The sequence below is a fragment of the Equus caballus genome, chromosome 7, assembly GCF_041296265.1.
Source record: "Equus caballus isolate H_3958 breed thoroughbred chromosome 7, TB-T2T, whole genome shotgun sequence".
In the NCBI taxonomy this organism is placed as follows: Eukaryota; Metazoa; Chordata; class Mammalia; order Perissodactyla; family Equidae; genus Equus; species Equus caballus.
Genome location: NC_091690.1, coordinates 53938880 through 53965141, shown reverse-complemented (window position 1 = coordinate 53965141; position 26262 = coordinate 53938880). Strand labels below are relative to the sequence as shown.

Genomic DNA, 26262 nt, shown 5'->3' with positions numbered 1-26262 from the left:
GCTTTCCTCCCTCTATATCCCTGCCTGTGTGCCAGGAAAGCATGCAGTTAAAGCTCTGACCTCCCTCTTACCTCTCTGCCACAGCAGTTTCTGAACAACACTGGGATATCACAATAGAATTTCTGTAAGTCTGGGTTCTATTATCTTTCCTTCTATTGATGGAGGACAAATAAGGATGGAGGAGCAGGGACAAAGAGCTAAATGGGTGGGCCCAAGGGCATTTCCTCCTGGCCTAGGATAGGTGAGCCTGAGCCAAGAGCACAGGAGGATTATTTGGGGCTGAATACCCTCACTTCTCATTAAATAAATTACTGTTTCGACTCTGTTTCTGGAGAGTCCCACACTCCCTCAGGGTCAGGGGAGTAAATGGTTCTGCAGATTCTACCCACTGGGAGCAGAGTTAGAGCCACATGTAGGATCTGCCCTCCCCACCCTCACATCCTCCTGCCTCACACCTCAGCCCCCACTGGGCCTTTTTCTTCCTAAAGCAATTCCTCTCCTCTTAGATGTGGCCTCCAGGGTATCCACCTTCCCTTGGGGAAACATCTCATTCCATCTGCAGATTCTTTACAAGTCTAAGGATTAAGAAACATCTTTCTTCAAGTCTTGCTCAGAGCCTAGAGTCTTCTCTGAGGTCCCTGAGGATGCCCTTGGACCACCCTTTGGAACAAAAATTGAAGCAGTAGAGAAGAGGAGCGGAGAGGAGGGCAAGCTTTCCTAAGGGCCACCCGAGTGACAGGGCAATGATGCTGACCACGCCCAGTCACACACGGCCATGCGGCACCTTGACCCAGGTATTTCTGAGAAAGAGAGCCTGAGGTCAGGAGTCACTGAATAACTGGGGTGTCAGGACATTCACAGGCCTTGTGGTCGGCTTCGCAGTCACCCTAATAGGTACTGTCTTTGTTCATTCAGCATTCAAGGTAAAATTTTTTGAGCACCTTCAACAAATAAATATAGTTGAACACTTTCCATATGTGATAGAGCAATAAGATAGATGAGGACCCTGCCCTCATGGGATTTCCTTCTAATTGTGGACAGAGTTATGCAAGGATACAAAGGATAAACAAATTAACAGGTAAATAAATAATGACGAGTATATTTAAAATAGGGCTGTGTGCCGAAGCATGCCTGGGGGCTTCTCAGAGGAGGTAACATTCGGAGCTAAGGTGGAAATGATGAGAAAGTGCCAACCAGGTGAATGGCTAGGGTCACTCTTGGGAGAGGAAAGAGCATGTTCAAAAGCCCTGAAGGCAGAAACTGATTTGACATATTTGAGTCACAGGCCTGTGTTTCGGAAGCATGGTGACAATGTTGAAAAAGGTGTGAGGTGGATGTGGTCAAAAATCAATGCCCTGGTCATTCATAGGTGTATAGACCCATGTGAGGAGTTAGGGTTTTAAGATGCGGGAGATGTGAAGCCATTGAAAGACTTTGTAGCAAACACGATGTGATGTGATGTCCTTTTTTTGATTTCTGAGTTTCCTGTGGCCTCTGTATAGAGAGTGGGCTGTAGAAGGCACCAGAGTGGGGATGGCAAGACCAATGAGGAGATGTCATCATCATCTTGGGGAGTGATGGCAACAATTATCATTATGCATAAGAAGTTTTCATTCTGATCCATCCATCTGCCTTGTGTGTTTTCTCTGACCTGAGCATCTCCTAGGGAACACAATCAAATTTCCCTAGGAAAATAGCCCTAGGAAAATGCCAAACCCCTGGAAAAAAAGATGGGAGCAGCCAGCCAGCCAGCCTGTGCCTGTTACCCCAGTAGTAGCTTCATCTTCCTCCCAGGTCTGATATCAGGATTTCAGGATGGGAACACTGCACCTTCAAAGAGACTTGTTGGGTCTGTATGAGCCTGGGAGTCAACTACGTATTCCTAACTTGGGGTTCTGAGGTATGTGGGAAGAATGAGAGGGACTATCAGGAAGAGTGTTTCCTCACCATGAGAACAAACAGGACTTTGGGACAGATAGATGGTAGGGCAGAAGTACGCAAAGTTTCAGCTCCAAGGACTGTGGAGTCTATGTTCTTGGTTCTGATGGGGGGGGAGGGTCCAAGGAATCTCCTCGAGAGTTCTGCTTTCCTCCCACACCTGTTTGAGCTCCCATAGGCATCTCGCCTGCAAGAGCAGGAAATAGGTCTCTCTATAGTGTCCCTTATGAATTCTAAATGGATCATGAATGTGAGATTAGAATAAGAGAATGAGGAAGAGGAAGATGACAATAACCATAACATCTGAACCTTTGTGGAGTGTGTCCTAAGTGCCAGGCTCTGAACTGTGCATTCCATGTAGCTTGTTTCATTTCACCTGCATAATCATCCTCAAAATCTAGGTGCACACTTTATTATTACTTTATTGAAGAGGAAAGGAGCACAACGTTTTTGTGTAATTTGTATGGGTCATGAGGTAGCAAAGAGTGAAACCAAGTTTAAATCGGGCGGTCTGACTCCTGACACAGGGCACCTGGCTGGTATCCACTCCCTGTGCACCCAAGTGGCCATTTCACTTCCCTGGACACTTCAGGAAGAGATCACTTACTCACTGTGTTCTTCTCTTTGGGGGTTTCTGGTAGACCACAGTGGAGAGCAGTGGGTGCACCTGCTGCATCAACTACAGGAAGGATGGCTGAGATCCCAGGCAAAGAGCACAGAAACAGTTGCCATGTGATAATAGACGACAAAATCCCCACTCCTGGATATCCCTCCAGCTGTCCACTCCCTCCTCCATTTGTGCAATCCGCCCACTCAATCTCAAAGGGAGACATGAACTCGGAGTCTTGGGTTCCATTCCTGCTCAAGAAACTGGAAGCAGTTAAATGTCTCTCAGATGTACCTATGTTTAAGACCTCTGGACTCTGCTGAAAACTTTGTTCACGTCAGGAGACTGAAGAAGTTTAGTGTCATCTGAACGGTCAAACTCAGAGACTGACAATTTAATTTTGAATCCTTGTCTGCTCTACTTATTGTCTCTGTGACATGAGGCAAGTTCTTAGAGTATCTCTGAGCATCAGTATTGTCATCTGGTTTGACTCCTTGTTGATACAACTACATTGAGTAATGACTAACAGAAGATGGATGCTCCTTATGGAATCCATTTGTGATGAGTGCATAAAGTAAGGGCAAAATAAATTTTAAATACTATTATTTTTGGTAATGATAAGGCTGCTCCTCATGTCATTCAATTTAAACATCCTGTGAGCTGAAGTTATAGTGTCTTTCAATCTCTGAAAGGACATTTTATTTTTGTCCTCATTCAAGTAGATATTTAGTATTTGAAGAAAAAGACAAGTTTATATCCAATTCTCTAGAGCCTATTCTTTGTTGGCACCAAAGAGGCATTGAGAACAAAACGAAATGAAAATCTCTTTTAAATGGTGAATACACCCCTGTTTGGTTAATAGAATGTAGGCAATGTGGCTTCCACAAATTAAGTACTTTCCTCCTTTTCAAGGATGTCCCATAGAACTAGAGACAACATAAAATAGTGCTTGTTTGTTTCTATGTAATGGACAATTGGGTGGACCAATTATTTTCCATTTATGAGCATCTACAACATTCAAGGTTTCCAGGCTACATAGAACCACACAATCTAACACGTGTCTCAGAATTCCTTCTCTTGGTTCTCTCAGAAGATCCATCCAGAACTGCAGCTCTCTCTTCTTCAGGCTGTTCTTGTCCATGTACCTGGTCACTGTGCTTGAGAATCTGCTCGTCATACTGGTGGTCAGCTCTGACTCCCTTGTCCACACCCCACCATGTACTTCTTCCTTTCCATCCTTTCCTTGGTTGACATTAGTTTCATCTTCACCACAATCCCCAAGATGATTATGGACATCCAAACCCATAGAAGAATCATCTCCTCTGTGGGCTGCCTGACACAGATGTCTTTTTTGATCCTTTTTGGATGTATGGATTATATGCTACTGACCATGATGGCCTATGACCAATTTGTGGCCATCTGTCATCCTCTGCACTACCCGGTCATCATGAATCCATGTCTCTGTGGCTTCTCAGTTTTAATGTCTTGTCTTGTTAGCCTTTTGCAATCCCAGCTGCACAATTTGATTGTGTTACAACTTACCTGCTTCAAGGATGTGGAAATTTCTAATTTCTTCTGTGACCCTTCTCAACTCCTCAAGCTTGCCTGTTCTGATACTTTCACCAATAGCATAGTCATGTATTTAGTTGGTGCCATCTCTGGTTTTCTCCCTATCTCAGGGATCCTTTTCTCTTACTATAAAATTGTTTCCTCCATTCTGAGAGTCCCCTCATCAGATGGGAAGTACAAAACCTTCTCCATCTGTGGTTCTCACCTGTTAGCTGTTTGCTTATTTCATGGAACAAGCATTGGAGTGGGACTTGGTTCAACTGTTTCACATTTTCCCAGGAATGATGCGGTGGCCTCAGTGGTGTATACTGTGGTCACCTCCATGTTGAAACTTTTCATCAACATTCCAAGAAACAGGGACATGAAGAGATCCACGCAGAGGCTCCTGAGTAGACCAGCCTATTTGCAATGCCTGGCCATTTTTTAGGTCTGTTGATTAGAAAAAATTGCAAAACCAAACATCTGGAATTGTCAAGCATGCCTCTCTGGTCACATAATTTTTGTAGCTCTCATGGCTTTCATTTCTCTTGATGTTTTATATCTGAATATTGCTTTTTTTGGTACTTCAGCAGGATTAGAGAAATATTCTGGGTTCCTGTATGTTTCAAAACCACATCAAGTTTGAATCCTATAACACCTTTGGAATCGTCTGTATTTGTTACTTATGTCGCAGGCACAACTTATGAAATGCACAACTCTCGTTTTTAAATATACATACAATTCTCAAAGCTTTCCACAGTCCATGCCTATTGTCAAAACACTTTGGCATTGATCAAATCTATTGAAACAGGTTATGTGAAAGAGTCTGTCACTGGTCCTCAATCTTGGCTTCATACTGGAAGCACCTGGTCAGCTTTAAAAATCCTCATGCCTGGATTTTGTCAGTAGGGATGCAGATTTAATTGGATTGGGGTTTGGCATGCTGGAAGGTGAGGATGATTGTACAACACTGTGAATGTTTTTAATGCCACAGGGCTGTACGCTTAAAAGTGGTAAAGGTGGTAAATTTTGTGTTATGTGTATTTTACCACAATTAAAAAAAGTTATCCAGTACACACATACGTACACACACACACAAACTGAAGCAGAGTAAAATATTCTTCTTTGAAATACAACTTTATTATCTTGTTGAGATTACATATCAATTTCATGGTGGGTTGTATTGTACTGTGCATGTCTGATAGGTCATCTCTTTGGTACAGTAGATTCATTCGGTTTGAATGATTTTTTTTAATGCACCAGTGTAATGTTATAATATCTTTATATGAATCTAAAGCACAAGTTACAATGATACTAGGTACTTTGTAATTGGTAATTAAGTAGAAACATTTATTTTAATTATAATACAATTAAATTATTTTCCTAGTTAAAAACATAAGTATGGACAAGTTTTTGACTTTCATATGAAGGCATACTAGTGATGCAGAATTGAGTGGAGATGCAGAAAGCAGTACTGTGACTGGAATATTAAAAAAAAGAGACTGGAAGAAGGTATGTCATAATGATGTCAATTAAAACTTGCTGCAACAGAGCAAAAAAGATATTTGTTGTGTAAAAGTTTTTCAGAGACAATGAAGTGGACAAAATTAAGAGATATTTTTAGCAAATGAATTTGATAAGACATTTCCTGTCAACGGTCAAAAAATTGATTAATTTCATCACCTAAAATCAGGTAACTGGTGTCCAGCAGATGTTCTTTTTCTTTTCACTTACTATTTTTGTGTTGTGGTGAAATATATATATATATAATATATAAAAATATAACATAAAAGTTACTATTTTAACCATTTTTTAATGGACAACCTGTGGCGTTAAGTAGATTCACATTGTTGTACAACTGTCACCACCATCTATCTCTAGAACTTTTTCATCTTCCCCAACTGAAACTCTGTCCCCATTAAACACTAACTCCTCATTTCCCCTCCCCCAGTCCCAGAAACCACCATTCTACTTTCTGTCTTTATGAATTTGACTACCCTAGGAACTTCATATAAGAGAATCATGCAATATCTGTTCTTTTGTGAGTGCCTATTTCACTTAGCATAATATCTTCAAGGTTCATCCATGTTGTATCATGTGCCAAAATTTCATTCCTTTTTGTTTTTAGGAGAAGCTTCACCCTAAGCTAACTTCTGTTGCCAATCTTCCTTCTTCTTTTCTCCCCAAAGCCCCAGTACGTAGTTATGTATAGTTGTAAGTTCTTCTGGTTCTTCTATGTGAGCTGTCACCAAGGCATGGCTACTGATAGATGAGTAGTGTGGTTCCATGCCCATGGAACTGAACCTGGGCTGCTGAAGTGGAGCATGCCAAACTTTAACCACTAGGCCATGAGAGCTGGCTCAAAATTTCCTTCCTTTTTAAGACTGAATAATATCCCCTTATATATATATATATACCACATTTTGTTTATCCCTTTATCTGTCAGTGGATAGTTGGGTTACTTCTACCTTTTGGCTTTTGTGAATAATGCTGCGATGAACATGGATGTACAACCAACAGAAGTTTTAAAACCATTTTTTACAGATCTGAGCTTGTAACTTTGGTCAGCTATAAAATGTCTTGGAATCTTGCAACAAAATCAAGAAAAACATTTTTTTATAGGTTATAAAACAAATTATTTTTTCAGTTATGGAAATTTTATTAGGAAATTATCATGAAAAGACTAAAAAGGATATTTTTTAAATGTGAGTGCTTCAATTAAGCCACTGACCAATTGCCTGTAGAATAAAGACCTTTCTTAAAATATCAGAGAACAGTTGATTCAAAATTTGAAAAGCCATGAGTACTTTTCTTTAACTGAGTCTTGAAGTATAAAAGATCCTGTCCAATTAATTTTTTGCTACACTTTGTCTCAAAGGATCTCCAAATTTATTAAGAAATGTGTTCATTCATAGCCAAAAATGTGAATTCATGGCATAGTTGTTTTTTTTTGGAGGAAGATTAGCCCTGAGGTAGCATCTGCTGCCAATCCTCCTCTTTTTACTGAGGAAGACTGGCCCTGAGCTAACATCCGTGCCCATCTTCCTCTACTTTATATGTGGCCTGCCTGCCACAGCATGGTTTGACAAGCAGTGCATAGGTCAGCACCCAGGATCCGAACTGGCGAACCCCGTGATGCCAAAGTGGAATGTACAAACTTAACTGCTACACCACGAGGCCAGCCCCCATGGCATAGATTTTTTTAATCTTGCCATAATGGAGTTGTTGCTAAGACTGTTTATTAAAAGGGATGAAAGAATTCCCTATATTATATTTGAAGTCTTATACTTATGGTTTCAATGGCTGTTGGGTTATACCATTAAGATTACAAATGTTTATCAAGTTATGTGTATGTAGTAGAAAGCTATTCATTTAATGATGTTGTACTTGGTGATAGGAAATTACTGTTACTTATGAAACGTGTTAATAACACATTCGAGTTTGATTTCACTGCTCTAGTTTTAATTTACTCAACTAATTAAAGATGATACATTTCACTTAGAATTAAGAATAATTTATAAAATAAATTATTCAGTCATTTAAAAACATATCACAGAACTCTAGTTTTTATGGTAAATCGTAGAGTATCAGTTTAATTTCCTACAGTCAACTGGAGCATTTCCTTCCCCGATAAATATTTCCTCATATCTGAAATGAAAAAACACAGCTTATGATACTATTCTCTCTTTCTCTTCACAACCAAAGTTCTAGACAAAGTGTTCTACACTCGTGAGCTCAACTTCCTCACTGCCAAGTCACTCCCAAGCCTGCACAAGTAGACTCCTCCCCATTGCTCTACCAAAATTGCTTTCTCTGGTTTCCATGTCACTAAATCCAAGGGCTATTGTTCAGCCTTTATTACTTGACTTAGCATTGTCATTTTAAACAGTTGACTCTTTCTCTTGAAACAGGACTTTCTTTATCAACAGCATGTTCAACATCACGTAGCTTGTACAGCCACAAGGGATTCACTGAGACAAATGAATCTCTGTTTCCATCTGTTACGTCAAGACCCTGAATACTGTGGTTATGGGGAGATGGGTCTTTGCAGCAGAGAAATGTTCCTGAGGGGCAGCCTCTTTTCCTCAAAGCCAAATCAATAGTGATGAAAGTTCTTCCAAGAAGGAAGAGGCCCTTGGGGGCAGAGAGATCCATCTGGCTCCAAGGGTGCCTTCTTGGAAACAGCACACATGGTTCCGTTCTGCCATTTGCTTTTTACCCCAAAGGAGCTGAGTGACTTGAAGAGTAGGGCCAATTTATTTAATGAGGAACAATGAGAAATCATTCTTCTGGGACTTGAGAAACCGTAAATACTTCCCTAGCATCCTCACCCATAGTTCAGTGATGCCTGACAAAGAGGAGACCACACTTGGTGCCTCTCACAGACAAGACTTTGTGACCGCTTCCATCTCCCCCTGATCCCCTGGGAGAGTCTTCAGTATCTAGCAGTCAGAGGAGAAAAAGGTTGCACAAACATTTCTTTTAGCAATGCCAGCCGAGTGAATTCACTGTCCTAGTGAGTATTGCACGTAAAAATGAGGATTAAAACTGTGGTGGGGGAAGGAGGTAACACAGTTGATAACGAGCCATGACAATTTTTTGGAATTTCTAGAATTTATTCCCCTCATTATTTATGTCTCTTTATTTTTTAGTTATTTTTTAATTTTTTTATTGCAGTAACATTGGATTATAACATTATATAGCTTTCAGATGTGCATCATAATATATTTCAAATTCTGTGTAGATTACATCATATTCACTACCCAAAAACTAATTATAGTCCATCACCACACATGTGAGCTTAATAACCTCTTTTGCCCTTCCCCCTCCCCCCTTCCCCTATGGTAACCACCAATCCAATCTCTGTTGCTATGTGTTTGTTTGTCGTTATTTTTATTTTCTACTTATAAGTGAGATCATACGGTATTTGACTTTCTCCCTCTGACTTATTTCACTCAGCATAATACCCTCAAGGTCCATCCATGTTGTCACAAATAGCTGGATTTCATCATTTCTTATGGTTGAGTAGTATTCCATTATGTATATATACCACATCTTTATCCATTCGTCCCTTGATGGGCACCTAGGTTGCTTCCAAGTCTTGGCTATTGTGAATAATGCTGCAATGAACACAGAGGTGCATGTATCTTTACACATTTGTATTTTCGAGTTCTTTGGATAAATACCCAACAGTGGAATAGCCGAATCATATGGTAGATCTAAAGATGTTCAACATCATTAGCTATCAGGGAAATGCAAATCAAAATGACAATGAGATATCACCTCACTCCAATCAGAATGGCTATAATTAAGAAGACAGGGAACAAGTGTTGGAGGGGATGTGGAGAGAAGGGAACACTCGTACACTGCTGGTGGGAGTGCAAACTTTTGCAGCCACTGTGGAAAGTAGTATGGAGTATACTCAGAAAATATTTATGTCTTTTTAGATTCCACTGCTTCTGTCTTCTGTCACCTCCAGCTCTGATGGCCCCTCAGTCTGGAAACTAGTGACTTTCTCAGTGTCAGTAGGAACTGGCACTCTCTCAAATGTACCCTTTTCTTAAGAGTTGCCAACCCATCTGCTAATACCTTCCTTGTTCTTCTCTAGTACAGTAGTTCTCAAAGTGGGGTTCCTGGAGCCACAGCATCAGCATCTTCTGGGAGCTTGTTAGAAATGCAGATTCTCAAGCCTCACCCAAGACCGGCTGACAGAAACTCTGGGCATGGGACCCAACGCTCTGTTTTACCAAGGACTGTAGGCGATTCTGATGTATGGTATCACTGGAGAACCTCTGCTCTGGCAGGGTATCTGCCTCTCCATCCTGCCCCCATCATCGCTTAGTTTCTACTAGATTACCTGCACTCTTTCATTTGACAAATATGTTCTGAATGCCCACTCTGTGCCAGAAGTTATTTATGTTGTCATTGCAATTGTGAACGGACTTTTTAATGTCTTTTCTCTTTCCTAATGATTGTTTGCAGATACATAAAAAAGCTGATGACATCAATTAGTTCTAATTGTGTTTAAATTGACTTTCTTTCATGTTCTAAGCAGGTGATCATATCAGCCACTGATGGCAACCAATTTTGGTTTTGATGTCCTAATATTATATCACATTTGCTTTTCTTGTCTTATGGTATTTCTTTTACATTATCAGAAACAGTGTTAAATAATGATGATAACAGCAGACATGATTTCCCCTTTTATTTTTGTTTGTTTGCTTTTTAGGGCTGAATGATGGGTCTTGGATTAACACTTGGTTTCATGTAACTGTTCTTTATCACCTTTGGCAGTATCCTTCTATTCTATGTGGCTGAAATTTTACTCTGATCCCTTCCCATCAAGGACTGTTAAATTTTGTTAAGTGTATTTTGGTTTATGTTGAAACTATCATTATTTTCTGCGTTGATCAATTCATGCAAATACTTTGTTATCAGACTTTCTAATATTAAATATTTTTTGTACTCTTCAGATGAACAGTAATTAGTAATGGAGTATGATATTTATCAAACAGCTAACTTCATCTTAGTCCTTTTTCAGTTTGGTGCATCTATAGTCAATTTGAGATTAACCTGTAGATTTCTTGTTTGTGTCATATATGATCATTTTTTTTGTTTCATCCTTCACTCAACTTTTTGTGCTCTTCAAATGCAAACCATGGGGATATGAGAATAAGTAAGTTTTATAACATGTGATCTGAATTTATGTGGTTTATGATTCAGTGGTGAGGGGGACAGATATTCATCAAACAATCCTATAAATTAACATGAAAATATAACTATTATTTGTGCAGTGAATAAAAATACAGGGGGCTATGAAGGCATGGATTGGGAGCCTGTACTTGCTGGACACAGAGGGCAGTATTTACACAGTATTGCTAGGTGGAGAATCATAGCAGTTTTAGGACTCCTAAGTAAGCAAAAGATGTCAGAACTTCAGAGTGAAAGGCTGGTGTTGTGCTTAAAAAGACTGGGAGGTTGGAAGGAACCAGAATGTGCAGGCAAACCAGGAAAGGAGGTTAAATGAAAGAAAAATTGCAGATCGATCTCCTTTATGGACATTGAGGCAAAAATCCTCAGATGAAAACATTTTCTAGAGCAGATTTGTGTTTACTTCTGCCTTGGACTTAGGGTACAATTCATCCAGGACCACTTTAGGCTAAATGCCTTTGGCAGAGGATTTCTAGGTGAGAGTGAGTGTGGGCTCTAATTCTATGAGTGGTCACCTCAGGTGCAGTATTCTTTGAAGTCTCTTTTCTGACAACATCTCCTGTGTGAATTGTCTTCCTTTTTTCTAGCCTGTTCAATTGGGCATTTTGTGAAAGTGCTACTTTTTAACTTCAAGTTTTGACACCATTTCAGATCTACAGAAAATTTGAAAGAACAACATAAATAGTATCCTTTATCAGATCCACCATATATTAATGTTTACCATCTTTACTTTTCTCTTTATCCACTTTTCTCTCTCTTCCTTTTCTTTGTGTGTGTGTGTGTTTTCAGAACCATTTGAGAGTACAGTACGTTGCACTGCAGATATGTTTCCTCTTTACCTCTAAATCTTCAATATTCTCTAAAAACAAGGACCTTTTCCTCGAATAACTACAGAACAATGATCAAAATCAGAAAACTAACAGTGATATAAAACTGTTCTCAAGTTTACAGAATTCATTCCTATTTTGACAATTATCCCAATAATGTCATCTATAGCAAAAGAAAATCCAAGATCATGCATTACATACACATCTCTTTAGCCTCCTTTAATCCGGAACAGTTCCTAGACTTTCTTTGTATTTGATGACATTGACATTTTTGAAGGGCACAGGTGAGATATTGTGTACAATGTCCCTAAATTTGGATTTTTCTGATGCTCCCTAGTCTTAGACTGAAGTCCTCCATCTTTGGCAGGAATCCTACAGAAGCAACGTTGTGTCCTTTCCAGTGCCTCCTACCAGGAGGTACATGATGATGTACCAGGAGGTACATTTTGAAGCTCCCTGACCATCTGTCAAGATTCTTATTAAACGGATGCGTAACATAGGCTATCAGGAATTCTAGACCCCATTTCGAGGGATTCCATTTTGGTTTTGTTGTTGTCATACTTTGATCAGAGGTTGAGATGAAACTCTATTTTATAGGATTCCACTTAGGAGTGAAAGGAGACCCAACTCTTAGACAAAATGACTGACTTCATAAATAACTTGAGGGAAAAGCATGCTCAACATTTCTATTATGTGGAGAATGCCAGTTTGCTGCTAATTTCTGTTGCTCTTATCTCTTCCTTCATAGATATATCAGCTATATGGAAGCAGAAAACCAAACAGGAATTTCAGAGTTCATCCTCCTTGGATTCTCTGAGGAACCAGAACTGCAGCCCTTCATATTTGGACTCTTCCTGTCCATGTACCTGGTCACTGTGCTTGGGAACCTGCTCATCATCCTGGCCATCAGCTCTGACTCTCACCTCCACACACCCATGTACTTCTTCCTTACCAATCTGTCCTTGGTTGACATCTGTTTCAGTACCACCATAGTCCCCAGGATACTGGTGAACATCCATACAGAGAACAAAGCCATCTCCTACATGGACTGCCTCACTCAGGTATATTTTTCCATGTTTTTTCCTATCCTGGACACTCTACTCCTTACTGTGATGGCCTATGACCGGTTCGTGGCCATCTGTCACCCCCTACACTACACAGTTGTTATGAACCCCCGCCTCTGTGGTATGCTGGTTTTTATTACCTGGTTCATTGGTGTTATGACATCTCTCCTTCATATCTTGCTGATAATGCATCTGACCTTCTGTAGAGATCTTGAAATTCCACATTTCTTCTGTGAGCTGACACACATTCTCAAGTTGGCCTGCTCTGATACCTTCCTGAACAGCACTTTGATATATTTTATGACTGGTGTGCTGGGTGTTTTTCCCCTCATTGGGATCCTTTTCTCCTACTCACAAATTGCTTCATCCATAAGGAAGATGTCCTCATCTGGGGGAAAGCAAAAAGCATTTTCCACCTGTGGGTCCCACCTCTCAGTTGTTTCTTTATTTTATGGGACAGGCGTTGCTGTCTACTTCACTTCTGCAGTGACTCACTCTTCCCAGAAAATCTCAGTGGCCTCAGTGATGTACACCGTGGTCACCCCCATGCTTAACCCCTTCATCTACAGTCTGAGGAACAAGGATGTGAAGGGGGCACTGGGAAGGCTCCTCAGCAGATCAGCCTCTTGTCTGTGGTAGATCCAGTGGCCTCCGGCCTAAGAAGTTTTGTGGGTACCAATGGCAGAAACTTTTTGTTCTGAAGTTCTTTTTTAAAAAATTAAAAAGAAATTTGTTTTAATTCTTTTTTTTTTTTTAGGATTGCCTCCTGGGCTAATATCTGTTGCCATCTTCTTTTATTTTTTTTTTCCTTCTGTTTCTTCCCAAAGCCCCTCAGTACATAGTTGTATATTCTAGTTGTAGGTCCTTCTGGTTGTGCCATGTGGGACGCCACCTCAGCATGACTTGATGAGCAGTGCCATGTCCGTGCCCAGGATCCAAACCAGCAAAACTCTGGGCCTCCAAAGCAGAGTGCAAACTTAACCACTCGGCTATGGGGCCAACCCCTGAAGTTCTTACTCTTGAATGTCCCAAATTGTCTTGTTCTTTCATCCAGTCCTGAAGGATCTATGGCTTTGCTCTCTGCTAGTTTTTAACACATTTTTATTTTCTTATTGAGGTAACGTTGGTTTATAACATTATATAAATTTCAAATGCTCATCATTATATTTCTATTTCTGTGTAGATTACATCATGCTCACCACCCAAAGACTAATTACAATCCATCACCATACACTTGTGCCTAGTTACCCCTTTTGCCCTCCTCCCTCCCCCTTCCCCTCTGGTAACCACCAATCCAATCTCTGTCTCTATGTGTTTGTTCATTGTTGTTTTTATTCAACGTGATTTTAAACAACTAATCTCCCTGTAATTTCTATGATGACCTGTCTACCCTATCTGCTGTCCAAAAAGTCTGTCCTTGGTCTTCTTTCCTACTTGCACCCAGGTGAATTTTAGCTTGGATTTGAAACATTTGCTATAGCTTTGTTATCTCAAATGTTGGCATAGAGTGCTGAAACCATTGATTGTTCCCTTAATTTATTTCTATGTGTTTGACTGTGGAGTGTGTTGCTTATGTGGGTGTATCACCAACAGTGTTTTTCTTTTTTACTGAATAAAGTATGACTAAAACACATATCAAAATATAGTTGATATTTTATTGCTTATTATATGGAAAGCCTATGCTGCTTTCTATATCTTATGTAATCTTCTTAAGAATTATTACCATCCCCATTTTAGAGGTGAGAAAATTGAAACTCTAAGGGTTAAAAAAAATTCCCCCAAATTACAGAGGGACCAAGTGGCAAAACCAGGATTCAAACCCAGAACTCTGTCCCTGAGCTCATATTCTTACCCAACAGGCTGCACAGATTTTCATATGGATTTTGATGTTGTGTACACCTCTATCGTGGATTTTACTGCTAATTGATAATATTTCTGGTTATCCTTTCCTATTGGACATCCAAGAGAATTCCATTTCCCTTCTCCCTTGAAGTTAAAGGTGGTAATATGTTTTGATCTGTCCCATAAAATATGAGTGGAAGTGATGTATCACTTCTAGGCTGATCCTAAGCTCATGTGAATTCCCTGATCTTAATCAGCTGCTCACCATCTCTGGAGCTGTCTCATAGTCTACCAGTACTGTCCAATATGGTAGCCACTTGCTAAATGTAACTATGTAAATGTAAATAAATTAAAATTAAATTAATAAAATTCAATTTCTCATCTATATTAACCATATTTCAAGCGCTCACTAACCCATGTTCCTCGTGGCTACCATATTGGACGGTTAAGATGTGAAACATTGTCATTATCACAAAATAGTTCTATTGGACGGTGCTTGTCTACCCCAATATGGGGAAATACAATTTTCCTGGATTTCTCAGTGCTTTTGCAAAAATCTCTCACCTCCCGAGACACAGAAAAGTATATGAAATAAAGATAGAGAACATTTGCTTCCACCCCCACTAGAAATGTTTTGTTCTTGTTATATGAATTAAACAAAGATGGCCTCTATGTATTGGCCCTTAGGATGTATATTTCTTCACTGCAGGTTGAGACTCTTTAATGCAGAAGCCCACCAGCACCAAACTCAAATTTTCACACATCCAGTTATTTTAAAAATAGCCAAAACAAGCAAAGTTTTAGCCATTTAGGACCTACTTGCTTTGCATACCCTAAAAAGACCTCACCAGACAGCTGTTACCTATCAATAAGATAGGGCCTTGCTACTTTGTCTTTTGGGGCTCTCTGATCCAGTGATTCCCCTGTGCTGTGGAGCAACATCACCTAGACACTTAAGCCCCTCTCCAAACGCCCTCTCCTTCAGGAGTTCTTGTCTATAGCCTTTGGACAGACTCCTGCTCTGAAGGACTTCCCCCAAATGCAAACCTTTCAGGGCATCACCCAGTAAAGGTGGTATATGCAACTATCCGTTATGGTCATATCTTTTCCTAGATCAGCCCCCAAATCCTTTGAATCGTTATAGCTCTTCATATAATATGAGAATTAAATCTGTAGCCATTTTTTAAGCTAGGTATTTTTATCCAAAAGGATAATAAAACTTCTTTTATCTCCTCAAGAAGCCCAAATGGTTATAGCTTGGACAAAATTCCTATGTTAAGCCCCAAGATACTAGGAACACCAGAACACTATCTCCTTAGAATGTCAGAAGGGAGAAGTTCCTAACAGATGCTTATGCAGATCTGACAAACTTTGGGCCATCAGTGAGGTGTTCTGGAGCATGGGTTGCCCTTTGGAAGAGTCCCACATTGGGCAGCAATGACCAGGCTCTATTACTCCAGGAAGAGTGTGGCCTTGAAAACTCAGGCAGATCCTGAAAGTGGTAATAGCTGGAGGCTGCCATCTAACCATATTCCTTGAAACTAAATGGCAAGCTCTTTCTTGAGAAGAGATCCAGGAATCACACCTCTTTGGCTGCCACTTTATTTTAGTGGCTATTTTAAAAGAATAGACTTCACCATTTTTTATTGACTAGGTATTTACTTGTTTCTTAAAAGTATGATTGATTCTAACATGACAAAACCATATGGTTTTGAAGAAATGTTTTAAATTTTATTTAATTTCCTCCTATTGTTTAGATTTGTTCTACATATTAGTAAGTTGATTTTAGTACATTATTGATTTCCATGAGATTTTCAAATCTTCAATAGCATATTTCCTAATTTTCATTTTATCATCTTTAAAATTTCCCCTATTTCTATTGTTAATCTTAGTTTATATGTTTGATTGTTCTTTATTATTTTTTTGGATAAGATTTGCCAGAAGTTTGAGTATTTTCCTCAGGAATTAGCCCTCCATTTTATTGATCCACTGTTTGTTTATTTTTACTCAACAAATTCTATTTTTTATTTCTGTTGGTTCTTCTTAAGTTGGCTTTGTAGTACTTTACATCCTTTTTATAAAAATTTAATCTAAAAAAAGTTTAATCAATAAAACATTTTTTATTTATTTACTTGTAATGGTAATGTATTATAATTTTATTTGATAATTTTTAAAATTTAAAATGGGTATTTTATTTTAGAATGATCTTTCATGAAAATATAGAGAAAATAAAAATTAATTATGGGGGCCGGCCCCGTGGCCGAGTGGTTAAGTTCGTGCACTCCAGCTTCGGCAGCCCAGGGATTCTCTGGTTCGAATCCTGGGCGCGGACATGGCACAGCTCATCGGGTCATGCTGGGGCAGCGTCCCACATGCCACAACTATAAGGACTCACAACTAAAAATATACAACTATGTACCTGGGGGCTTTGGGGAGAAAAAGGAAAAACAAAATCTTTAAAAAGAATAATTAATTATGATGGCTTCCATTACCCACACACGTGGGTATTATTAACATTTGAGTATTTTCTTTCTACATGTATATTTTAAAAAATTTTTTGCATCCTTATTTTATTATTCAAAATGAGAAAAAATTCTACCAAATGCCCTGACACAAGTAGAACATGAGTACAATATTTTGCAGGTCTTCGATATAATTGGCATATTATAAAGTAACCACTAATTTTCTAGATAGTAGAAAATTATTGCTCCTGGGTAGTTTTTTCCTTTCATTATTATCATCACCATCATTATTATTTTATTATTTTACTGAGGTCATAATAGTTTATAACACTGTGAAATTTAAGTTGTACATTATTATTTGTCGGTCACCATATATATTTGTCCCTTTACCCCTTAGGCCCACCCCCAAACCCTTTCCCCTCCGGTAACCATTACTCTGTTCTCTTTGTCCATGTGTTTGTCTATCTTCCACATATGAGTGAAATTATGTGATGTTTGTCTTTCTCTGTCTGGATTATTTCACTTAACATAATACCCTCAAGGTCCATCCATGTTGTTGAAAATGGGATGGGCTTGTCCATTATTACAGCTGAGTAGTACTCCATTGTAGATATATACCACATCTTCTTCATCCATTTACGGCTTGATGGGCACTTGGGTTTTCTATTGTAAATAATGCTGCAATGAACACAGGGGTGCATAAGAGTCTTGGAGTTGTTGATTTCAAGTTATTTGGATCAATACCCAGTAGTGGGATAGCTGGGTCATGTGGGTATTTCTATTTTTAATTTTTTGAGAAATCCTCATACTGTTTTCCATAGTGATTGCACCAGTTTGCATTTCCATCACCAGTGTATGAGTGTTCGTTTTTCTCCACAACTTATCCAACACTTATTTTTTGTCTTGGTAATTATAGCCATTCTATTAGATGTAAGGTGATATCTCATAGTTTTGATTTGTATTTCCCTAATGATTGGCGATCTTTAACATCTTTTCATGAGCCTGTTGGTCATCTGTATATCTTCTTTGGGAAAATGTCTGTTCACACATCCTCTGCCCATTTTTTCATTGGATTGTTCATCTTCTTGCTGTTGCGTTGTGTGAATTCTTTATATCTTTTGGTGAGTAACTCCTTGTTAGATATAGGATTCACAAATATTTTCTCCCAATTGGTGGGTTTTTAAAATTTTGTTCCTGATTTCCTTTGCTTTGAAGAAGATTTTTAGTCTGAAGTAGTCCCATTTGTTTATTTTTTCTTTTGTTTCCCTTGCCTGAGTAGACATGGTATTCAAAAAGGTACTGCTAAGACCAATGTGAAAGAGTGTACTGCCTATATTTTCTTGTAGGAGTTTTATAGTTTCACGCCTTATCTTCAGGTCTTTAATCCATTTTGAGTTTATTTTTGTGTATGGCCTAAGATAATGGGTTACTTTCATTCTTTTACAGGTGGCCATCCAGTTTTCCCAGCATCATTTATTGAAGGGACTTTCCTTTCTCCATCTTATGCTCTTGGCTCCTTTGTCAAATATTAGCTGCCCATAGATGTGTGTTTTTATTTCTGGGCTATAATTCTGTTCCATGGATCTGTCTGTTTTTGTGCCAGTATCATGATGTTTTGATTACCATAGCTTTGCAGTATATTTTGAAATTAGGGATTGTGATGCCTCCAGGTTCTTCTTTTTTCTCAGGATTACTTTAGCTATTCAGGGTCTTTTGTTGCCCCAAATGAGTTTTAGGATTCTTTGTTCTATTTCTGTGAAGAATGTCATTGGGATTCTGATTGGGATTGCATTGAATCTCTAGATTGCTTTGGGAAGCATGGACATGTTAAGTATGTTTATTCTTACCATCCGTGTGCCTGGAATATGATTCCATTTCTTTATGTTGTCACTGATTTCTTTCAATAATGTCTTACAGTTTTCATTGTATAGGTCTTTCACCTTGGTTAAATTTATTCCTAAGTATTTTATTCATTTTGTTGTGATTGTAAATGGGATTGTATTCTTGAGTTCTTTTTCTGTTAGTTCATTATTAGAGCATAGAAATGCAACTGATTTTTGTAAGTTGATTTTGTTCCTTTGTAACTGTGCTGTAGTTGTTAATTATTTCTAGTAGTTACCCATGGCTTCTTTAGGGTTTTCTATATGTAGACTCATGGCATTGGCAAACAGCAAGAGCTTCACCTCTTGCTTGCCAATTTGGATATATTTTATTTTTTTTCTTGCCTAATTGCTCTGGCCCAAACCTCCAGTACTGTGTTAAATAAAGTGGCAAGAGTGGGCACCCTTGTCTTGTTCCTGTCCTCAGAGGAATGGTTTTCAGGTTTTCACTGTTAAGTATGATGGTGGCTGTGGGTTTATCATATATGACCTTTATTATGTTGAGGCATTTTCCTTTTAATCCCATCTTATTGAGAGTTTTTATCATATGGATGTGGATCTTGTCAAATACTTTCTCTGTATCTATCAAGATGATCACGTGGTTTTTGTTCCCCATTTTTTTAATGTGGTGTATCACATTGATTGATTTGCGGATGTTGAACCATCCCTTCATTCCTGGAGTAAATCCCACTCGATTATGGTGTATGATCCTCTTAATGTATTGCTGTATTTGGTTTCTCAATATTTTGTTGAAGATATTTCCATCTCTGTTCATCAGCGATATTGGCCTGTACTTTTCTTACTTTGTGTTGTCCTTTTCTGGCTTTGGAATCAGGGTAATGAAGGCCTTGTAGAATGAGTTAGGAAGTGTTCCATCTTCTTTAATTTTTTGGAATACTTTGAGAAGGATAGGTATTAAATCTTCTTTGAATGTTTGGTAGAATTCTCCAGAGAAGCCATCTGGTCCTGGACCTTTGTTTTTTGGGAAGTTTTTGATTACTGTTTCAATCTGTTTACTTGTGATTGGTCTATTCAGATTCTCTATTTCTTCTTGATTCCATTTTGGGAGGTTGTAACAGTCTTAGAATTTATTGATTTCTTCTAGATTGTCCTATTTGTTGGTGTATAATTTTTTGTAATATTCTCTTATAATCCTTTGTGTTTCTGTGAAGTCTGTTGTAATTTCTCCTCTTTTCTTTCTAATTTTATTTATTTGAGCCTTCTCTCTTTTTTTCTTAGTGAGTCTGGCTAAGGATTTCTCAATTTTATTTATCTTCTCAAAGAAACAGCTCTTTGTTTCATTGAGTCTTTCTACTTTTTTTTTTTTAATTTCAATTCCATTTATTTCTGCTCTAATTTTTATTATCGCCCTCCTTCTGCTAACTTTGGGCTCTGTTTGTTCTTCTTTTTCTATTTCTGTTTGATGTAGTTTAAGATTATTTATTTGAGATTTTTCTTGTTTATTAAGGTGGGCCTGTATTGCTATGAGTTTCCCTCTTAGGACCACTGTTGTTGCCTCCCCTATGATTTGGTATGATGTATTTTTGTTTTCATTTGTCTCCAGCTATTTTTTGACTTTCCCTTTAATTTCTTCATTGATCCATTGGTTGTTCAGTAGCATGTTGTTTAATCTACATATTTGTTACTTTCCCAGTTTTTTTCTTGTAGTTGATTTCTAGTTTCATAGCATTATTCTCAGAAAAGATGCTTTGTATGATTTCAATCTTCTTAAATTTATTGAAACTTGCCTTATTTCCCAACATATGGTCTATCTTTGAGAATGTTCCATGTGCACTGGAGAAGAATGTGTATTCTGAGGTTTTTGGATGGAATGCTCTCTATATATCTATTAAGTCCCTCTGGTCTAGTTTTTTGTTTAATTGCACTATTTCCTTGTTCACTTTCTGTTTGGATGATCTATCCATTGATGTAAGTGGGGTGTTAACGTCCTTACTATTATTGTGTTGTTTTAAATATCTCCTTCTGGGTTTGCTAATAGTTGCTTTATGTACTTAGTGCTCCTGTGTTTGGTGCATATATAAGTATTATGTCTTTCTGGTGGAGTGTCCCTTTTATCATTTTATACTTCCACTCTCTGTCTCTCATTGCCTTTTTTATCTTGAAGTCTACTTTGCCTGATATAAGTATGGCAACACTTGCTTTATTTTGTTTGCCATTAATTTGGAGTATCATTTTCCATCTCTTCACTCTGAGCCTGTGTTTGTCTATAGAGCTCAGATGTGTTTCCTTAAGGCAGCATATTGTTGGGTCTTGTTTTCTAATCCATCCAGCCACTCTGTGTCTTTGGATTGGAGAATTCAATCCATTTACATTTAGAGTGATATTGATAGATGAGGGCTTAGTACTGCCATCGTATAACTTGTTATCTGGTTGTTCTGTTTCTCTTGTTTCTCTTTCTGTATGTTTCTGACTGCTAATTCAGTTTTGTGATTCTCTATGATGGTTTTCTCATCTTCTCTTTGTTTATCATTTGTGTGTCTGTTCTGATTTTTTGTTTAGTGACTACTGTGAGGTTTATATGAAAGATCTTATAGATGATATAGTCCATTTTATGATAGACTCTTAACTCCTTAGTTTAAGCAATTTCCATCCATTTCCCCTTCCCTGTCTAAGTTATTGTTGTCACCACTTATTCTGTTTTGAGTGTGAGTTTGTGATTAAAATGAAGTGATTATAGTTGTTTTTGATGCTTTCCTTCCCTTTATCTTTAATGTTATAATTGTTTGCTATCCTGTTCTGATAGAGAGCTGCAATTTTCTGATTTTGTCTGTCTATTTATCTCCTTGGTCAAGGCTTTGTAAACCCTGTCTTTTTTTCAGGTATGAGGGGCTTCTTGATCATTTCTTGTAGAAGGTGACTTGTGGCAATGAACTCCCTCAGCTTTTGTTTATCTGGGAAACTTTTTATTTCTCCATTGTATCTGAAGGATAGTTTCACTGGACAGAGTATTCTTGGCTGATTGTTTTTGTCACTCATAATTTTGAATATAGTGTTCCATTCTCTCTTAGCTTTTAAAATTTCTGCTGAGAAGGCTGCTGAAAGCCTAATAGGGGTTCCTTTGTAGGTTATTTTCTTCTGCCTTGCAACTCTTAATATTTTTTCTTTGTCATTGACTTTTGCCAGTTTTAGTAATTGCATGCCTTGGAGAAGGTCTTTTTGCATTGATGTAATCAGGAGTTCTATTAGCTTCATTTACATGTAATTCCAGCTTCTTCCCAAGTTTTGGGAAGTCCCCAGGTATTGTTTCTTTGAACAAGCTCCCTGCTCTTTTCTTCCCATCTTCTCCCTCTTGAATACCTATAATTCTTATGTTGTATTTCCTAACTGAGTCAGATAAGTCTCAGATAACTTCTTCATTTCTGTTTAGTCTTCACTCTCTCTTCTCCTCCACCTGAAGCATTTGTATATTTCTGTCCTCTAAATTACTAATTCTGTCCTCCTAATATCAGTTCTGTTTTTGAGGGATTCCAGATTTTTAAAATCTCATTCATTTTGTTCTTAATTTCCAAAATTTCTGATTTTTAAAAATAGTTTCAATCTCTTTTGTGAAGAATTCCCTCTGCTCATTAATTTTATTTCTGAGTCCATTGAACTGTATTTCTGAGTTTTCTTGTAACTCACTGAGTTTCTTTATGATAACTATTTTGATTTCTCTGTTATTTAGATAGTAAATTTTTGTGACTTCAGGTTTGGTTTGTGGATACTTGTTATTTCCTTCTGGTCTGGACTGTTAATATATTTTTACATGCCGTTTGATGAGGTGGACTTTCACCACTGCATGGTGGTAGTATCTGGTCCCAGATTCCACCTGCCACCACTGGAGTGACAGGAGCTATGTTTTTTGAGCCCACTGCAATGCCTGGAAGTTGTGCCAGTCTATTAGAAGCTGTGGAAATAGGGGTCTCTATGTCTGGCCACCATTGCTGCACACATGTAGGTGCAGGCACTCTGGCAGGGATCCCCTGCCCTGACTGCCTAGCCATGCTGATGTGCCATGAGGGATATGGGGAGGAGGTGCCTTCTTTCCCACCGATGCTCCCATTGTGCACTCACTGGCTACCTGCATGGGCTGCTTGCCTTGGTACTGGTGTCCCTGCAGCTGCTTAGCTGCCTTGGTGTGCAGCATTCCCAAAGGCGGGGAGGCAACTCAGAGTGAAAGCATTCCCATGGAGGGCTGCCTTTTCCCATTTCTCCTCTCAGTGTTAGGTGCCACTGTGAGAGGTCCTGTGCCCTAGATTGCTGCCACTGGGGAGGGAGAGGAGATCCACTTTCTTCCTTCCACTGCCTCCCAGGGGATCCAGCACCTCCACCTTCAGACATATGGCTGTGTGGATCTCTCAGACGTCTATTGTGTTGTGTCAATGTCCTCTGTTGGTTAATGAATGTCCTTTTTGTTATATCTTAGTGGGGAGAGGCTGGGGAACAGCTCACTCTGCCATGATGCTGATGTCACTTCCCAGTGGATTTTTGTAGAAAGTAATAAGCTGATTCTAAAATTGATATGGGAATTCAAAGCACCTCATCTTTCTGCCATGCTGGAAGTGACACGTTCTTTTATTATTTTGAGATTTTTCTTTAAAATACAGGAAAGTATATAGAGTAATAGAAAGTATAAATATCCCCACCTCTCAGAAATAACTGATATTAGCATTAGAAGATATTTGCTTCCAGTCATTTTTATTACTTATGTCCTCATGGAAGTTACATTGGTAGTGTGTGTATGTATAATCTATGTGTCTATACTATATATCCTTTTTCTTAAAAAAAAGCACTACAACGTCAGAGATAAAAATAAAGTCCTCTTTAACTCACAATTACCTCACTATCTACCTTGAAGCTCTTAGTATCATGATTTGGTTGTGACTCCTTCTAATCCAGTCTTCTTGTTTCATTGATCATACAAATGATCATTTGTATTTCTATTTGAGAACTGAATGTTCATATCTCCTTCCCAATTTCCAATTGAGTCTTTGACAATTCCTTATCAATTTTTAGGAGTATCAGGGCTTTTTTTTTTTTTTTATGTTCTGGACACTAATCCTTTGTCTGCTATCTATGTTTCAATGTCTTCTTTCATCTGTGACTCATCTTTTAAATTTATTTATGGTATACTTTGTCAACCATTTTTATGCATTCAAAGTTACCAATCTTTCTCTTTGTGGATTGTGATTTTGCATCACCTTGTTAAAAGCTTTGCCTATGTTTTGCAAGAAAAATTTTTCAACAGTTCCTTCTAATAGTTAAAATATATTTTTTCATTTCTTAAATTATTGCACTTACGATTTATTTTTGTTCAGTGGGGTGTAGAAATATATTCTTTCCATATGAAAAACTAATTTGTTCTAACTCTATTTATACTAGTCCTTCCTTTCCCATTGACTTATAAGGGCAACTTTTTTATTTTCAAATTCCCATACCACAATTTTCCGTCATTTTGAAGTCAGATACCTGATCTAATTCCAACTCTGCCATTTACAACATATGATCACAGACAGTTGGTCAGCTTCTCTCTACTTCTGTTATTCATCTCTAAAATAGGTATGATAACCCTTATGTCAGGGATTGCTGTGTATCTTAAATAACATTAATATTATTATTATATATTAATAATATCACATTAATAATGATAAAGAGTGTGGTATTCACTGTTATTGTCTTTGTTAATGTTGTATTGACAGTGCTATGTGTTATTATATTCATATCTGATAGGGTAAGTCTTTGGTTTAGGGTGCTGTCTGAGACTTAGCAGGCGTTACACAATTGTTATTTAAATATTTTGATTGGTAAAATAACGTGTAGGCCAAACTCTAGTGGGATATTTTTTACTGAGAATCCTGAACTATGAGATCACACATAGGGAGAGGAGAGCTCCCAATGTGAAGAAAAACATGACTGCCCCCAAATTTCCCACATGGGAGTAGAATTATACATCACAATTTCCAGTTTACTATGATTCTCTCTCTCCCCCAAGGGGCTAAGCTGTTCAAAATAGAGTAACAGTAGGGACACATTTAGTTAGAAGCTTTGAGAATTCAACCCTGGATGTCTCTGAAAGGATAAATGCTCCTTCTCTGCTTCTTTGTTCCCAGCTCATTGAAGAATAATATTGCTGTCCTGCTGCCCCCCAGCCTATTTGAATCCCATGACTAAATTTATTTCTCTACCATTTCTGAAGACCTATTGCCATCTATCATTCCGTCCACCAGTGCAACCAGATTCTTCTTCCCTGTTACAATCTGGATGATCCATTTGGGCTTAGTAAGTGTTTTTGGAAAGAAGAGTGTGTACCTAGGCATGTGTAAAAGGCTTTTGCCAGCAGTAACTCTAGGACCAAGGACATGGGTAGTAGCTAAGAGAGTCTAATTAAAAATTCCTAAAGATTTTAAGTTTGTGATTTTAGGTTTGTGGCTTAGTCTGTACTCCAGGCTCTGGAGTGAATTAAATAATGATAATGATGACTGCAGACATGCTTATCTGCTTAGAACTTTAGTGGTAATCTAGCTACCATTTCAATGGTATGTTATTGCCTATTGATTTGCGCTAAATAAATTCTTTATCATTTAGGGAAATAGCCTCTTTCTTTATGGACTATAGGAGCCCCTCCAACCTCCATTCTAACTTTGGAAGCACTTTTAAATTTAAAAATAAGATTAAATTTTGGTAAATGCTTGTATCATTTTTTTTCAGCATATGCAAGGTATACATTTATTCATCTATAATAGATTTCTTATTTCTTAAAGAGTCTTTGATTCTGATGATTAGCACTTCTTGGTCACATAAAATTCATTTGAATTTTCTTTTTTGTACTATCTTTGGCAGCTCTTTGTATTATTGTCATATAGCATCATAAAATCAATGCATAGAAAAGTTTTACTATGCTCAGAAGAGTTTTTAAAGGCCATGTGACCCAAAGAAATATTTTTTCACTCTACTATGATTTTTCCTTTTAATTGGTGTATTTTATTTCTTATCAGAATGAATTTTGGCACTTCAATTTTTTAGAAAATAATCTATTTCTTTGATATTTTAACAAGTCAATGTAAAGTTTTATATGATATTCTATTACAAATTTTACTTTTTTCTCTGTATCTAGTTTTATAGTCCCTATCTCCTTAATTTTATATGTATGGATTTCTCAATTTTTAAATTTGACTTGACATAATTTTGATTGTTTATAAAAATAAGCTCTTGGATCAATCAATATGAACATTTCTTATTTTTAAAAATATATTGATTTATGCTTTTATTTTTAATATTTACTACTTCTTTCAGTAGGTTATTTCCTTAGTCATTTTTCAATATTTAAAACTCTTTAACACTTTAAGTGCCCGATAATAAAAAAAATATAAAGATGCTAGAAAA

The 26262-nt window shown here is 37.9% G+C and overlaps 2 protein-coding genes across 2 annotated transcripts; both read left to right on the top strand.

Annotated features, from left to right (window-relative positions):
* The first annotated feature begins 3684 nt into the window (after positions 1-3684).
* OR7E228 (olfactory receptor family 7 subfamily E member 228) lies at positions 3685-4541 on the top strand. The gene is given in 2 exon segments (XM_067053911.2): positions 3685-3759; positions 3762-4541. Coding segments are annotated over 2 exon segments (855 nt in total).
* Positions 4542-12308: 7767 nt separating this feature from the next.
* OR7D2 (olfactory receptor family 7 subfamily D member 2) lies at positions 12309-13372 on the top strand. The gene has a single exon (XM_014741530.3). It carries the CDS (start codon positions 12393-12395, stop codon positions 13332-13334), a length of 942 nt encoding a protein of 313 aa, XP_014597016.2. The 5' UTR covers positions 12309-12392; the 3' UTR covers positions 13335-13372.
* Positions 13373-26262: the final 12890 nt, after the last annotated feature.

Coding starts and splice junctions, on each gene's coding strand:
- OR7D2 (XM_014741530.3), top strand. CDS start 12,393: ATGGAAGCAGAAAACCAAACAGGAATTTCAGAGTTCATCCTCCTTGGA.